General features: G+C 41.9%; 1 protein-coding gene across 1 annotated transcript in view; it reads left to right on the plus strand.

Moving 5' to 3' along the window:
• Positions 1–15911, plus strand: part of Ncoa2 (nuclear receptor coactivator 2) — a gene marked incomplete in the record, with an annotated part of 273362 nt that overhangs the window by 204451 nt on the left and 53000 nt on the right. The window contains 1 exon segment of the mRNA XM_005392106.2: positions 12857–12960. Coding sequence (XP_005392163.1) covers positions 12857–12960 — 104 coding nt within the window.

Consider the following 15911-nt stretch of genomic DNA (forward strand, 5'->3'; position numbering starts at 1 on the left):
CGCCCTGAAGTCCAGGTTTTAAGTCTGCAGAGAAAAGCTGCCTTCTGCTCTTGTGCTGCCTCTGAAAACCAGGCCTGCCCACCAGTCCTGTCCGTCATCTTCACCCGTGTTATCTGCCTCACCTGCAAGCTATCACCGGCAGGCAGGATTTCCAGAAACAAGTCTTGTGGATTCAAACTGTCCACCTGCACTGAAGCTGAGCGTGTTTCACAATTCCACTGGGTAGAACTTTCTTGCAGTCTTGATGACTGTATAATACTAACTTACCTAGCACTTGAAAGCTTAATTGGGATAACTAAGATTGAAAGTAAAAAAACATTTTATGAAGATTTTATGTTATTTCATTATGTGAGTAGTGGTTGAACATTATGGAAACGTCTCTTAGGGCTAATACATGTAAAACAAAACTAATTTCCAACTAATTTAAGCCAGCTAATTTAATATGGAATAACTTAATTACTATTGTGTGTTTATGTGTGTTTATAATAAACTATTGAATTGTGATGTGTTCCATGGCCTATAAAGATGGCTGTAATTCACCCATGAACTTTTCTTTTGTCTTGTCCATTGATAGCCATAGTGCTCTCCATCTGTATGTCTGTCTACTGGGGCTTAAACTTTGCTACAAACTACTAGAAGAGAAATTATCAGGTCTCCAAGTGACAGCTTTTCTGATTTCTTATAAGTGGATTTTTAAATAGTCCTTGTACAGTAGTTAAGAGCACGTTACTGATATAAAATCCTGGAGAGTTACTAAATTTACCAGGACATCAAAATACTTTCCCCTGAATTAACAAAATATTCTGGAAATTACATGCATTAAGAAAAGGAGAGGGTCTGTTCATAGCAGAGGTGGTCAGTGTACCAAATGTAGGAAACCTTGTGTATTGGTCTTCGTTAATTTCACTGTGACCTCAGCATGCAAATTGTGGCCACCCCCCGCCCCTGCACTTCTGCTGGGCTTTGAGACATGCAGGTGCCAGCAGTTTGGGGGCTCTCGTGCCTCTCCTACTGCCTGGTTGAGACATGTCGGTGTCTGAGTAAGCTGACCCCTTTTTTTTCCTTTCTAATTGCCTCCTGCTTTAAATAGTTGTAGAAGTTTGGTTGGTGATTCACTGCTGTTCCTGCTTAAATTGGAAAGAATTCATGCCACAAGAAATTAAAAGAGTCACTTTAAAGATTTGTTTAAATCTGCTTCTGTTGTCATTATGAAATGCAGTGATTACTAGAGATCTGACAGAAACTCTTTCCAGAGTGTCCAGTGAAGTAAGAATATTGTACTGATAATGAAGAAAATATATTTTAGCAAATTAAGAAAACCTGCTTTGGGATTATGTACCAAATGCTTCCCAGTCCTTTTCACCTGCTATTTTACTTATCTCCTACTCTAAATTCAGTGATCATTCTCCACAGTCAAAGTTTATGTGTAGGGATTAAAAATTTAATATGTCATATTTCTTTTTGTTGTATAAGCAAACTTCATTTTTAAAACGCTCTGTAATGCCACATATATATTTGGCCTTCAAAATAAAGCAGATGGTCATTTTCACCAGACTTTGCTCACATTTGACATAGGTAGTTTAAGATGACACCCCAGGTGGCACCTCTTTTTTTGGAAGCGGGCCCCAACGATCTTAGCATAGAAGATGAATAATTCACCGCTGCTTTGTTCCTCACCGCACCTTGCCCTGTGTGGTCAGCCTTACTGCTGACAGCCCTGCTAGAGCCCCGTTCCTAAAGCCTGGGACTGTGGTGAGATTGGAGGGTGAGGGCACACACATTTAAATGTGTATGTAAAAATGTAAGCTCAAAATAAGAGCTGTTTCAAGAATTTGGATAAAATAGATTAAACTTAGGTTTCTATATATTATAAAATGATATTTTGTGTAGTGTTCCTCAAAAATCTGGGGACATACAGACTGTTAAACCCCCAGGACTGTACCCTTTCCAACATGTCTTTTCTTTTTGAAGTCCAGAAGGGTATACCTGGATCTGTCCCCACACTGGGTTTCTCTGGAGTAAGAACACCAGTTTTCTAGGATGTAGTATCTGTGTGTAAGTACGTGTCTGTATATTAACTGTCAGGTAGTCTCATTCCCATAGATGGTTCCTTACGGGTTAAAAAAACAAAAACACGCCAGAGGAGAAAATCTTCTGTGAACTAGGCAGGAATATAGAGAAACATAGAGAAGGACCAAAGAAATTGGCAGTCACAGTCACAGGAAATGGTAACTCTGCCGACTGTAATTGTTCAGAGTTTTTCAGATGTTTGAGACAAGACCAAATCTGGTGTGGTGACTTATTTTCCTCTCTAAATGTTTGCCTAGGGATCATCCTCTTCTTCCAGTTGGCTAGTTGCAGAGTCGCTCTAGACTGAATCCAATTCTTAGCTACTGGAGAGTTTTGACTAGTGGGTGTGGAAGACTTGGGTGATCAGACCATAAGGTTTTCTGAAAACCCTCCTGAACACACACACACTTGCTGTGCCCCATGACCCAAGGAGTACATTCCTCTGACCCTGGTCCTCTCTGGTCCTCATCAGCGGAGCTTTTGCTTCAGACACTGTGCACTCACCTGGCAGTCACTGCCTTTGTTCTGGTGCATTCTGATGGCTTGGATCCCTGGAGAGTCTGCCTGCTCCCTGGCCCCTGTCAGGTTGTGTCCTCTGCCCCCATCCTCTCCCTATCTTCTGTGGTCCTGTGCATACTTAATAAGGTTCTTGCATTGTTACCAGTGCTTTGCTTTCTCTACTCAGATATGATTTCGCATAATTTAATGTTTTAGCTCTGTAAATGGGGTGATTCTGTGTTCTGTTACCAGCTTTTTACATTGGGAACTTTAAATTGGGAACACCTGCTTTTTACAGCTCACACTGGCAAGGTCCTCCATGATTGCTCAAGCAGGTGCTAGAGCGAGAGATTTGGGAATAGCCGGTAGTAAACAAAATGAAGCCAGGGATTTTAACCTCCCTGTAGTGTTGTTAGAATCACAGTGGGGGAAGGAGAAGAGGAGACCTGCAAGGAGCTGTAACATCTCTTTCTTTGGCCGGCAGTGAGGGGTGCTGGAAATCAAACTCAGGACCTGGGGCTTGCCAGGCAGGCCATAGCATCTCTAGGATGGCATCAGGCGCTACCTCTGTAGAGAGAGACTGGAGGAAGAGACCCCGGGGGGGAGGAGTGTGCGGGGAGAAGGGCCGGCAGATCTCCGCAGCGGAACATCCAGGTGAATCCGAGCAGTGCACTTTGGTGTGCAGGAGGGGGAGCACGAAGGACCCCGAGCAGGAAAGGGTCGCCCCAAAGACAAATGAAGGTCAGGTAACAGGGTGGTTTCCAGGCCTCTCAACCCCCAGGGGTCTCCCTCTGAGTAGCCACCCTTAGGCTGGGGCAGAAGCCTGTGAGCTTCGTGCAAGTGACAGGGCAAGTGAACAGCAGTAGTCACCAACCCTCCCTGTTTTCTTCCTCCCTCTGTTTGCCTTCCTGCATCTTTATTGGATCTTTTTGTGGCATTCAGTTACCAGCCCCTCCAGGGATTTCAGCCCCTTCTCGGCTAGTCACAATTTCTAGATACCTCTCCTGGCTCAGGGGTAACTTGGTCCTTGGAGGCCAACTCCTCCCCCAGAGCACTGCGCAGGAGGGACGGGAAACCTGGGATGGGTCTTTTATACCGACCCCAGGCAGATGGAACAGTTTGTAGAACTACTCCCCACACACACTCTACCTTCCGTGTGAATTTAAGAGCTATGAGTGGCTGGGAAAATTACGGGGTCTGATTTTTTTAAAACACTTCATTAATGCCCAAGCTACTTTTTTGCATGAAGCAGGTTGTAACTTCCTAGACGAGAACCTGGGTTTATAAGGTAGGTCTGTTTCGGAGCGTCCCCCAAGCACCCCCACTTATCTCTAGTGACTTTTCTTCCTCCCACACGCTCTTCAGGAATTACCCTGATGCCCTTAATATGTATAGTCTGAACTTTTTTCTCTTCCTAATAATGCTTTGACTCCAAAAACCAGAGTCTTGAACCTTCACTGTACTGTTACCTGTATAGCAAAGCTCTTCAAAACAGACACATACTTCTAAAGAGACATTTGTGATCTTTGGATCCTGGCTAAATTGAATTTAAATTCATCTGCAGCTGTAAAACTGTCCAGTGTTAACACAACACTGAATACCCACTGTGTGCGGAGAAGTGAAGAAGAAAACATTTCTTAGAGCCAATAGTGCAGTGAAAGGGCCCCGGGGGAGGGAAGTGTTAGGATGGGGTAGGCACGGGGCATGGAGAAAACGCCTGGAGAAAATGCCCAGGAAGGAGTGAGCCTTGTGGAGCAGCAGCAGGGCCCTCAAAGAGAAAGGCCTCCCGCCAGCGCATTCTGAGTGTGCTTGGCCTGTAGGGGTCAGGAAGTCTGGGGATTGAACCCAGGGCCTCCGTACTGAGCTGCACCCCCAGCCCATTTATTATTCTGAGACAGGGTCTTGCTAAGTCCTTACATTGCCCAGGCTGGGCCCAAGCTTGTGAGCCTCCTGTCAGAGCTGCCCAGGGTAGTGCTTGAAATCTGAAGCAGTGTGATGCATTTGGGGAGGTGAGCTTCGGGACTGCTGGATGCAAGGTGGAAGCATTAGGGTATGAGTTACGCCAGTAAACAGGGTTCGTGATTTAGGAGATAAAATATTTACAGTACTAGACCAATCTTTTTGAGGATTTAGAAACAACTAGGTCACTGACCAGAAATTATGTTCCTACATAATTTCATATACAGTATAATTCTGTTACTTTTCATATACAGTTTCGTGTACAGTTTCTGTTACTGTTTCATATACAGTATAATTCCTACATAATTTCATCTACAGTATAATTCTTACTTTTGAAGTATTTGTAAGAAATAAAACACTTTTATAATTTTGTCTTTTGAGAGGCTGCCCCTAACCTTTTGGATTAGTGCTGAGTTAGAACTTCTTTACTTCACTTTTTATTTCTTTCACACCCATTGGGGTTTTTGGTTTTGGTTTTTTTTGAGTTTTGACTCCTCCCCCATTAGTTTCATTCTTACTTTTCAACCTTCTAAACAAATGATTTCTTCATTTGCTTATTCGTGCAGCTCCTAAAACCTTAGCTGGCTGAGTGCAGTGAATTAGAACTTACTCGGACAGTTTCCGTACTGTATTTGGCATTCACTCCCGGTAGTCCGTTGCCCTGGAAGATATAGGTAGAGACACACCGTGCTCTGTGGAAGAGTGAGTGCTGCCGTAATAAACTTAATAGGACATACTCGTTGCCTTTCAGTTCATTAACCTGTGGCAGTTCTGAAGCTGTGTTTCCATGGGTTCTTTCAGTATCTGTGTGGTTTATTGTGTACCTGACTTTTTTGAACTGTGAACATAAACCTTGGATTATTTAAAAGAGACTTTGGATAAATTGTTATGTACTCATATGGCTCACAATGAAAGGTTATCCACTATCATTTTACTTATTAAATTCAGTACTGATAGGTGTAATATGTGAAGTACAGTACTAAGTGAAAATACATGTGGGTGACAGCAGAATGAATAATAGTTGTTAGGAACAGAGGGATTTTCTAACCACTCATACTCCAAGTCTAGCGATGGTCCTCTCTCGGTAAGTATACAGTACAACGTTAATGTTAAAAGTGGGCCTGTATATTTCAAACATGTGGCATGGTTATCGGTTCTATTTAAGCAGTAATGTCTTGCCACTGATGAAAATGAAACCAAGTCTGTTGCTTTCTTTCTCTGAAGCAGAGTGTAAGAGGGTTCTGCTGGGTGGAAATGGCCTTGAGAATGGTGAATTTTGCCGTTTCTCCATACTGAAGGGAAATCATGGTAGGGTAATGAGAAGTCAGCATCAGAAAGAGAGGGAGGCATCTTGGGGCTTAAGTTCCTCCCACTACTAAAGAAAGTGCAGCTGCATGTTTTTAATATGCACGGCAGGAGATTTCAGCAGCTCCATGATATACAGTGCATTAATGCTGAAAAGATAAACACTTTCGGAGAGCACAGGAAGGGCCTTGTGTTTTTATGTTAGCAGAATGCTTCCTAATGAATGAGAATGTGCTGCTGGCTTCACACAGCCATATGGTGGTTTTTCTAATTTTAGTTGGGTGCAGATGCATAATTCTCTCGTTTTACCTTCTAGAACCTTTGAGATACTGTGTAACTTTTTCTGTAATATTTAATCTATAATGCTTGGCCAGAAACTGCCTGTCATTGTTTCAATGACTTCTTTGCTCTACGTGGGTCTCACTGCTGTGAGTCTGACAGTCGCTTCAGCTGAAACCATCCAATTCCAAAATGCAAGAAGAGATGGAAATTATGGCTGTATTCCCAGGAGAGTCTTAAAATTTGTTGTGGAGGTGATTAGACTTGTGTTTGATGTCAGTCCACTGAAAAATTGGTAGATTTTTGGGTGAGCGATTTTACTCATTTTCAAGCAGTAGCATTAATTATAAAATCTGCACAAAATATCAGGTTCCATTTTAGGCAGGAATTCTAATGCTTTAAATAACACAGGTTTAGTAAAAGCAACTATCTTGATGCTTGACCACATATAAAAATAACACGCTTTTAATTGGCTTCATACCAGGGATATCTAAGCAGGGGCAGTGGGAAAATGCTATACTGTATATTTGTGAATATCCTGTGGATTACCTCTCAGTTGATAAATTTTTGCAGAGTGAGTGCTATTGTTTGAATTCTGGTTTTTTTAAAGAAGACGAGTGTCCACAAGTTTTCTGTAGTCTCTTAGATGATCAAAAAAAAAAAGGAATGAAGGAATCCACTTCTGCTATAAGGGCAGCATAGCCCTGCCCTTGTAACGGGCGCATATCAGAAGGTGTGCAGGTCGCCGAGCACGGGTGACGGCCGCCGCCCCTCTGCTAGAGTTAGAACAGCCAAGTGGCCACCCTGGAGCCTGACTGCTGTCCTGGCGAAAGGGTGGGACTCTGTTCTAGAGCATTTTCTGGAAAGACTCCAGTTTATGTGTTCAGTGCCGCTGCCTGACAAACAGACAAGATTCTTTAATATATGAGGATAGATCTATTACCAAAAACCACTAGCCGTACGCTAGAGGAATATGTAAAGGTCTTTTTTAAAAAAAAATTCATAATTATAAATATCTAATGTACTTAAGAGATTTATTTGCTAGGATCAATTTCTGATTTATTGTTATCATTAGGAAACTGGAATTTTACTTTCAAATGTTTACTTTTACGAACCAGTAATAAAAGGCAGTTTAATCCAGCTGCTTAAAAAATGTTTTTCCTTGTTTGTATATTTGAGTCAGTTATATCTCTAGAAATTAAATGCTTTTTGTTCTGATAGAAAATGCAAATAATAACTATTTATAAAAAAAGTATGGAGAACCAGGTATGGTGGCACATGCCTGTAATCCCAGCACTCAGGAGGCTGAGGCAGGAGGATCACTGCAAGTTCAAGGCCAGCCTGGGCTACAAAGTGAGTTCAAGGCTGGCCTGAACTGCATAGTGAAACCCTGTCTCAAGAAAAAACAAAAAAAAGAAAAAGAAAAAGGAGTATAATATTAATGATTTTCCCCCAGTTTGTGGTATGACTCATTTTAACACAGTCCCTGAAGAGACAGGGTTTTGTTCTTTGCTTTGAAGCTGGAAATCTAATTAATTAGTATTGAATTTCTGGGGAGAAGCAAACGGAGAGGGGACCAGGCAGGGTTGCTCTTGAAGCAGCCACCCAGGCGGAAGAGGACAGTCAGGGGAAGACTATAGAGGCACCCTGAGTAGTCTCTCCATTCAGCAGGGTCTTGGGCTATAAAACTGTGCTATTAAAAGATCGTAGCTCTTTCATGATTTTTAAAAATCTTTTTTGAGGGTAAAGAAGAAAAAGAATTATTATTGTCATTGTTCTTTTCGGTCATATTGAAAAGAACAACTTTAGTGGTTAAAGCACAGCAGGCAGATGTGCTGTAGTCAAGGCACGGAGACAGCTCTTCCCTTAGGCTCTGAACAGTAGAGTTTAGCATCTCCTTCCTCGGTGTCAGAGCTCCTTCTGCAGTAATGAGATTCTGTAAGGTTGTGATCATACGAAACTTGGGGACTAGCTTTCTGCTGTTGACTTTCCTGAAGGATATTTTTATAACAGAATATATTTTTATGGTTAATGGATGCAAAATATAGAAAACTAAATATAGTTTGTGACCGCTGAGAAAATTGCCTAATTTAAAAATATTAAAATAGTGTTTTAGTATAGTTATGCTGTACTTACAGAAGGATAAATATATCTAAGGATTTAAACTTATTTTTATCTGCCACACAAAAATAGGATACTCATTACTGAAATCCTCTGTCAAGATAACCAGTGTATTATAAAAATAAAATACCAGTATATGTCTGGTTAGCAAAACAGTGTATCTGTCTGTCTCTTCTTCCTTCTCCCTTCCACCTCCTGTTTAATTTCAAGGCTCAGCTGAGCGTTGAGCAGGGGTGGTAGTCACTTCATGAAAACTACCCAGATAACATAAATTCAGGGTCTATTTCACTTACATTCTAGTTACATTGGTAAAACCTTATTTCTGGGTATTTTCTATCACTTCATGTTATTGATGTTTTTCTTTTCTGATAATGAGACATGGCCAAAGCACAAATTCAATACAGAATTGAAAACTAGGTGACAGATTGGCTAGAAAATACATACATCCCAGACATCCTGTGCGGGCGGGAGTGAGGAGCCTGAGTCCTCGCCCTGCGGCTCTTGCTTGTTTAGTCGCAAATGCTGGAAATTGCCCACTCTTAATACGCGTACACTGCATTTGTGTGAGCATTGCAACTGGTTAGAGTCCTCCCGAAATTAATCTTAGAGACTCACTTGGGGCTTTCTTTCAAGTTACACGTTCCCCTAAAATAATTTCAAATTGATCTCGTGAAGGGTTTGTTGTTTCATTTTCAGTAAGAAGTCGGTAGAGCTCCAGCTTAGGCGAGAGCTTCTGGCTAGTACTCCTGAGTGTACCCTCGGGCCCACACTAAGACTCCTAGTGGTCCAGGGCCGCAGACGCGTGGTCCCTGCCTTTTTGCTGCCATCCTCTTGTCTGTCCTGCAGAATGCACTGAGTTTGTGAATATTTTCTGCTGTCGGGCTGTCTTTCTTCTTTGAGCTTCAGGTTCATTCCTAGCAGGTTACAGCCCTTTGTTGTTTTCATTGGTTCATTGAATTCTTTTACCCTCCTGGCTAAAGCATGAGTTTTCACCGGGCATGGTGGCGCATACCTATAATCCCAGCACTCAGGAGGCTGAGGCAGAAGGATCACTGTGGGTTCAAGACCAGCCTGGGCTACAAAGTGAGTTCAAGGCCAAGCTGAACTGCATAGCGAGACCTTGTCTCAAAAAAAAAGCATGAGCTCACAGGTGACAAAGATAGTTCACTGAGCTTCCATCAGCTACACGCTCAGTGACCACTGATGCCCCCCAAAGCCACGCTCCTCTCTGCACAAGGCTTAGATAGGCTGCTCGTCCTGTTAACTGCTGTCAGCTGCTGCTTTTCTAAAAAGGATTTATCAGTTGAATATTATAAGCTCGGGAAAAAAACAATATATTTGTCGTGATACATGATTTTTCAGGGTGAAAATTCTTGTTATTCAGCCTTTCCAGTAGTTCCCCCACAAACGTGTTATATCAGATCTAAATTATCTCTTAATGTAGATTTTAGACTCTTAACCAATATTATATCGGATGTGTAAATTCCCAATAATGAAACATGCCAATTTGGTCCTGATTCTGTATATTTTCTGATAAAAGTCACAAAATCTTTGCCTGAGCATGTTGCTAAAGTATTTAGAATGTCCAGACTCAACTACTAAGCAGTGTTGAGGAACCTTCCTGACTGGGTGATCTTAGCAAAAGTGTTTTTGATCTTTCAAAGATATAAATAGATGAACATAGGTCCTCAAAAAGATGATCAGATCCTCAGAGTCTCACAAAGCCTAGAGACTGACTTGACAACAGCCCTAAGTGAATTATTATCACAAACAACATTTTGTATTTACCCTAAAGTGCAGCATTTCTGTAGACACCACAGAAAACTATAATTTGCTACTACTGTGATATCAGAATCTTGTGTGACAATAGTTTGCAGTTTTCTAGCAGTCAGTAATAGGTGCAGAGTTGGCGTTGGACGAGCAGCTGTTATTTCATCTCTCTCCCAGCATTGTTAATTTCCATTTTTAAAATTTCCTTTCTCATTCTTTTACTTGATCTTTGTTCTTCCTCCTTGTGGAGCTGGGCCTGAACCCAGGCCTCACACGCTTCGACTGTACGGCTTCACCTGCTCCTACACTTCTGGGCTCGAGTGCCAGTTGGGTGTGTAGTCAGTCAGCCAGCCACCAAATATTTCTAGAAAACTCTGAACTAGGAAAAAAGTAAAAAAGGAAACTCTGAACTAGGGGCAGCGCTGAGAAGAGGATGAGAGTACCCGCTAGGAAGGAGCCAAGCTGTTACTCAGGGAAGGCTTTTCATCTGCATTACAGACTTGAGAATTGTTGGTGCTGCTTCTGAATGTTGTGGGAAGAGAACGTACTCCGTGGACAGCAGAGAGACAGAGCAAAGGCTGCAGGCCCCTCATCCTTGGGATGTCAGCACCTTGCTCCTCTGTGCTGAAGACACAACAGAAATAAGAGTACAGAGGGCCTCATCAGTCCCTAATATATAGTACCTGGGTTTTGAGATTTCGTATTAAGCTCGCAGAGCCTTCAATCTGGGGCAGGTTATGGCCCGCATGATGCAGGGCCCTTAAGCGGGGTACTGGAGCCCCGTTCAGTCCAGGGGTTCCACAGAGCAGTGTGGGTGGGCTGTGGTGCATGAGGTAAATCCAGGAAGCTCTTTAGCACAGTGTTCCCTGAAAACTAGATGAGGGAGCAGGTGATGGTACATGTCCTGTCCCTTTCCTGACGGGTAGGATAGTGCGCAGAACCGGAGGAGAAATCTACAGCTTACAGAGTAAACTTGCAAAAGGACAGAAACCATGCCCTAGGGTACATTTACTTTAGCAACAGAAAGATCCTGATCAGTGATTGTCTGAGCCGGTTCTGTGCCCTGTGGCTGGCGAGCCTACCTTGCTTCCCACTTGAACAACCAGCTGGGAAATTTGGATGTGATCGAGCCTGTAGAGAGCTGGCATTAAGGGCCTGATAACAGGGGAGTCTGCACGCTGTTGAGTTACAGAAGCTGCCATTCCTCTATGTATAAGTGGTCACAATTTCTTACCTCTGAAGAGTTGATGATTCAGGGAGGTAATGGAGTAATTGAAAAACGAGATGTAGTCTGCTTGTGAAAAGCTCCGCAAGAAAAATTACATACGGAACTTAGTACAGAAGAATTAATGAGTGCAAAGAGTATATGCTAGCAGTAAGTTACATCTGCGATTTTATCGTCTTTAAAGTGTACTTTACATATCATTCCGATGATTCTTGGTCTGGTCTGTGATGTGCAGAAGGCAGGAGAGGGAACTGAAGCCTGAGAAGGGGCTCGCTTGGAGTCCTGCCTGCACTAAGGGGCTGAGCGTGAACCTGAACTGGGCAGGTCGCTTCCCAGTCCGCTGAAATGTGCGCGGCACAGAAGGTCCCAGCGTGGGTGGGAGTGGCAAGATTGGGAGGACCGCGATGATTGCTAATTACTTTTTAGGTTTCATAAATTAGCCTTGCAAATTTTTCAAATACTGCATAAAAATCTTTAAAGAAAAATTTCACAAAAGTCCTGAAAGCAGCTGATTATAAGCACTGAATTGAGTTATAGTTAGTTGGTTTTGGTTTTGGATTTTTTTTTTTCCCATTAAATTACGATAACATTCAGTGTAAACAAGGGTCTAATTTATTCAGAAGTAATAAATTGGCACTTTTTTGTGTTGTTCTCTAGCAGGTTGTTGATATGTATTGGTTACACCTTAAACTTTTTTTGGTGTTCTTGAAATAACTAGCTCACACATATATTGATAAATATGCATCTTTTTCTCCTGGAGCTTTTTCCTCAGATAGTCTCATCTGTGTTGGATGTTACCTGGCGTGGTGGGCCTCGCCAGCCTTGCCAGTCTCAGTCTGGGAGCACATGTCATACACCTGCATACTAGATCAAAGGACATTCTCGGTACCTGACAAGGTGTCTTTTCCCTGTACTTCAAATCCTGTGCCCTTTGAATAAGTTAGGTATCAGATCTTTCCTGATCAGTTTAAATGTAGATGTGAGCAAAAGTGAAACAGTTAAGAGTCCAGGCAAACACCCAGCGTGGTAGGGCACACCTGTGATCCCTACATTCGGGAGGCTGAGACAGGAGGATCGTTGCGAGTTGAGACCAGCCTGGGCTACAAAGTCAGCTCAAGGCCAGCCTGAACTGCGTAGTGAGGCCCTGTCTCAAAAAAAAAAAAAAAGAGTCCAGGCAAACACTGTAGAGTGTTAGGCAGGTCAGGACTTCTTGATATTCTTTGTCAAATATGTGCAAATTTATCTCTGATTATGCTCCTGAATTCTAAACAACAGGCCCTTCTTTATCCTAGTTTTGGGACTCTCTTGAGTAGAAACTAATTGTGCCATAGTATATAGCGGTTTCGTAATGTGCAAAAATGCCTGTCAGGGACTAGCAAGAAATCTCTAAACTCATTTACTCCGCAGCCCGAAAGGAGATCGGGCCACAGGTTCTGGAGGTGAAAAGTTAATATCTGGTTCCTGCTTCCAGCCTTTTCTCCTGCTCAGGGTCAGTGGGGATGTTCTGTGTTTTATAGTCAGATCTGATTCCACCAGAAAGTTCTACAAATCATTACAGTAAAAATATTTCTGTGTCACTTTGCCCTTGAAATAGCACAACCATTTCATTCACACTTATATTTGTTACAGAGAAAGCAGCAGCTGCCAACATAGATGAAGTGCAGAAGTCAGATGTATCGTCCACAGGGCAGGGTGTCATCGACAAGGATGCGCTGGGGCCCATGATGCTTGAGGTAGCACACCTTCATTTTGGTTCTGTGTTCCAAATTGTTGTTGATCTTCACATGCTGTTAATTGCAAGTGAATATAATTTAAGAAGAGCCCACATGAGTACTGTATTACAGACCTCTTGAGCTTACTAACATGTATATATGTTCTCGGTGTATGTTCTGACGCCTGCTACTAGCATGTTTGTTTGAAACAGTGTAGAATTGTTAACCAGCTGAGAATATGTTGATAGGTTTTAATTGACAGTTGAGCATTTATTTGAGAAAATTATATTCACAAGTGCTGTTAAATGCTGCAGTATATTTTAGTTTGGTATGTTCTTCAAAGTTTTAAATTTTATGTATGCCGTGTACCTCTGCCTGTGTGTACAGGTTAAAATTTTAGAAACAAAGAAGAGGCTTCTGCTTTTTGTGTATGCTACTTCAGACTAGCTTATTTATCTCATAAAAATAAAAACTGCAAGAATAAGCGGAAGGAACTGCCAAGATGCGCATAGTGCAGTGGTTGGTCTTGAGGCCTCTTCATTACCTTTGGGGGCTGTATGGCCAGCTACAGCTTAGAATTTGTAACATCCAGTTTTCCTGTTTTATTAACAAGCACTAAACACCAAGTGTTTTGCTATTCCTGTTCCAAAATTAAAATTCAAGATGTAGGCTATAGGAGAATCCAGAAAAAAATGTCAGTGAATATAACAAGAAACAGAGGAACCTTGAGACATAAATTATGTCAGTTCTCAAGATAATTTCCTTTGCTGATAATATGATGGGGTTGAAAAATACCGCATGGCCAGAGCTTACAGCGCTGTCATTATATCAGAAGCGTACTGCAGCTACCACACATATATAAGAAATTACGATTTTTAAAACAAAGGTAACCCCTTCTCTCTTGACCTTACTGCCACCTTTTCTTAGTTGGTGCATAATATGATTTTTATTTTTAGAAAATCTAATTCTATGAAAATGTACCATATAATTGGGGGCAGTAGGTAGGAGAGAGAAGATTAAAGATCATATGACCCAGTCTTTGTATTTACAGTGACAGAATTTATTCCCCAGGGCTGGACCTGCTGGCCAAAAGCCTTTAAGTGACCTGGTGTTAGTAGTTGTTTATCTTCTTTTGAATCACTGGCTTAAAAACATTCAACCACAATTTCCAGGGAAGAAATAAAAACACATTTAACCTGATTTTCCATACTCATAGAGACAGTGAAAGACTGGAGAATACTCCTTCCCGCTTGGTTCTTAGAAGCAGATAATGAGGACTATAACTAGGTGGACTGTTTAGAATTACATGAAAGGAAGTGGGTCATGTCCTTTGAAAAAACTTTACAATTAGAAACAAAGTTGATTTGAAAATTAGAGTAAACTAAATAGTTACATTTGGGAAATTTTTATATGCCTGTGTTTATTCGTTATTTCTGGTGGGAAATATTAGAGTAGAAACTCTTGGGAAGACTTTTGAGACTTCTAAAAAGAAACGCTTGGAGTAACCACAAGCCCTTTGAGACTGGGCTTACTGATGGTAGAAAATCAGCATGCTAGTTGTCAGTGGACCTACGCGTAAAATCAGATCAGTGTTTTTTTCTGTTTCACAGTGAGATCAGAGTTCAGTGCACTGAGCGAGTGGCTATGTAGTAGAACTTTAGTGCTCAGTGTTAAAGTAGTGTTTGAATCTAATGACTTATGGCTTGAATTCCCTGTTTACATGAGATCGTTTAAACAGAAAATGCATCTTGTGGAGCTGTTCCTAGGCATAGATGCACACTCATGCTTACATCACAGCATAGTGGTTGCTAGGCAACAGAACAAAATGTCAGCTTTTTCATCAGAGCGTATCATAGTGAGCTTTAAAAAAACACAGCTTTATGAGATGAAACAATTTCATCTTTCAGTTTTATTAGGCCACAAACCAATCCTTTTGCTGAGCGGTGGATAGCAGTGTGTACTTTCAAAAGTGAACCATAGGTAATATAATTATGAAAATCCCTGTTGAATGTGTATCTACCACAGTGAGTGTAAAAGGGGTACATGGTACATAACTAATGAGCTGGCTGCCTTCCTGGCCCCCTGCCAGGGCACACATGTACACACAGTTCTCAAGGGTTAGTACCAGCCTACTGTGAGGAAACCTGACAGAATATTTAAGAAAAACATAAAATAACTTTTCACTGGTTATCTTATGTCACTTAACAGTTTGAGGGAGCACTTAGTTTTCTGATGAAAATAGATGTAAAGGTGGAATTTATTTAAAGATTACTCACAAAATTATCTGTTAAATAATAAAGAAAAAACAAACTTGAAAGAAAACAAACACTTAAGGCCCTATCCATGCCCATAGTTACGTTAAAGGCAGTAATCAGTGCATACCATAAAGAAGCCAGTTGGCGTAAGTGGACTAGGCCAGGTGGCCCTGATCACATCAGGCCTTTTCTAGTCTTGATCATTCACCTGATCCCTAAAGCAGAGCCCTGATCAGCAGCAGTCGGAAACGGGAAGTGGGGCAGTGTGACCGGGAGAGACGCACCAAGCCCCAGCCTTCCCATCACCGATGCAGATGTGATGGGCCGCGGGAGTGTCAGAGGAGAGCAGCTGCTGCTCAGAAAGTGGACGCTTGACCTTCAGAATGGTGTCTGTCTGGATTCCAGTTCCAACTCTGCCATTGACTGGTTATAAGATCTTGGGCAGTCAGTCACCTAACCTTTCTGAGCCCCCATTTTCTCTTCTTTAGATTGGGAAAGATAGCTGGGTGTGGTGATATATACCTGTAATCCCAACATTTGGGAGGCTAAGGCGAGAGGATCACTGTGAATTCGAGGTCAACCTGGGCTACATAGTTTAAGGCCATCCTGAACTACGTACCAAGACCCTGTCTCAAAAAAGCAACCAACCAACAAATAAACAAACAAAGATTCCGTCCAGAGTTGTAAATGTTGGAATGGTGTGATATATTACAGGCA

Source organism: Chinchilla lanigera, unplaced genomic scaffold (genome assembly GCF_000276665.1).
Source record: "Chinchilla lanigera isolate Chin_1 unplaced genomic scaffold, ChiLan1.0 scaffold00043, whole genome shotgun sequence".
NCBI classification, from domain to species: domain Eukaryota; kingdom Metazoa; phylum Chordata; class Mammalia; order Rodentia; family Chinchillidae; genus Chinchilla; species Chinchilla lanigera.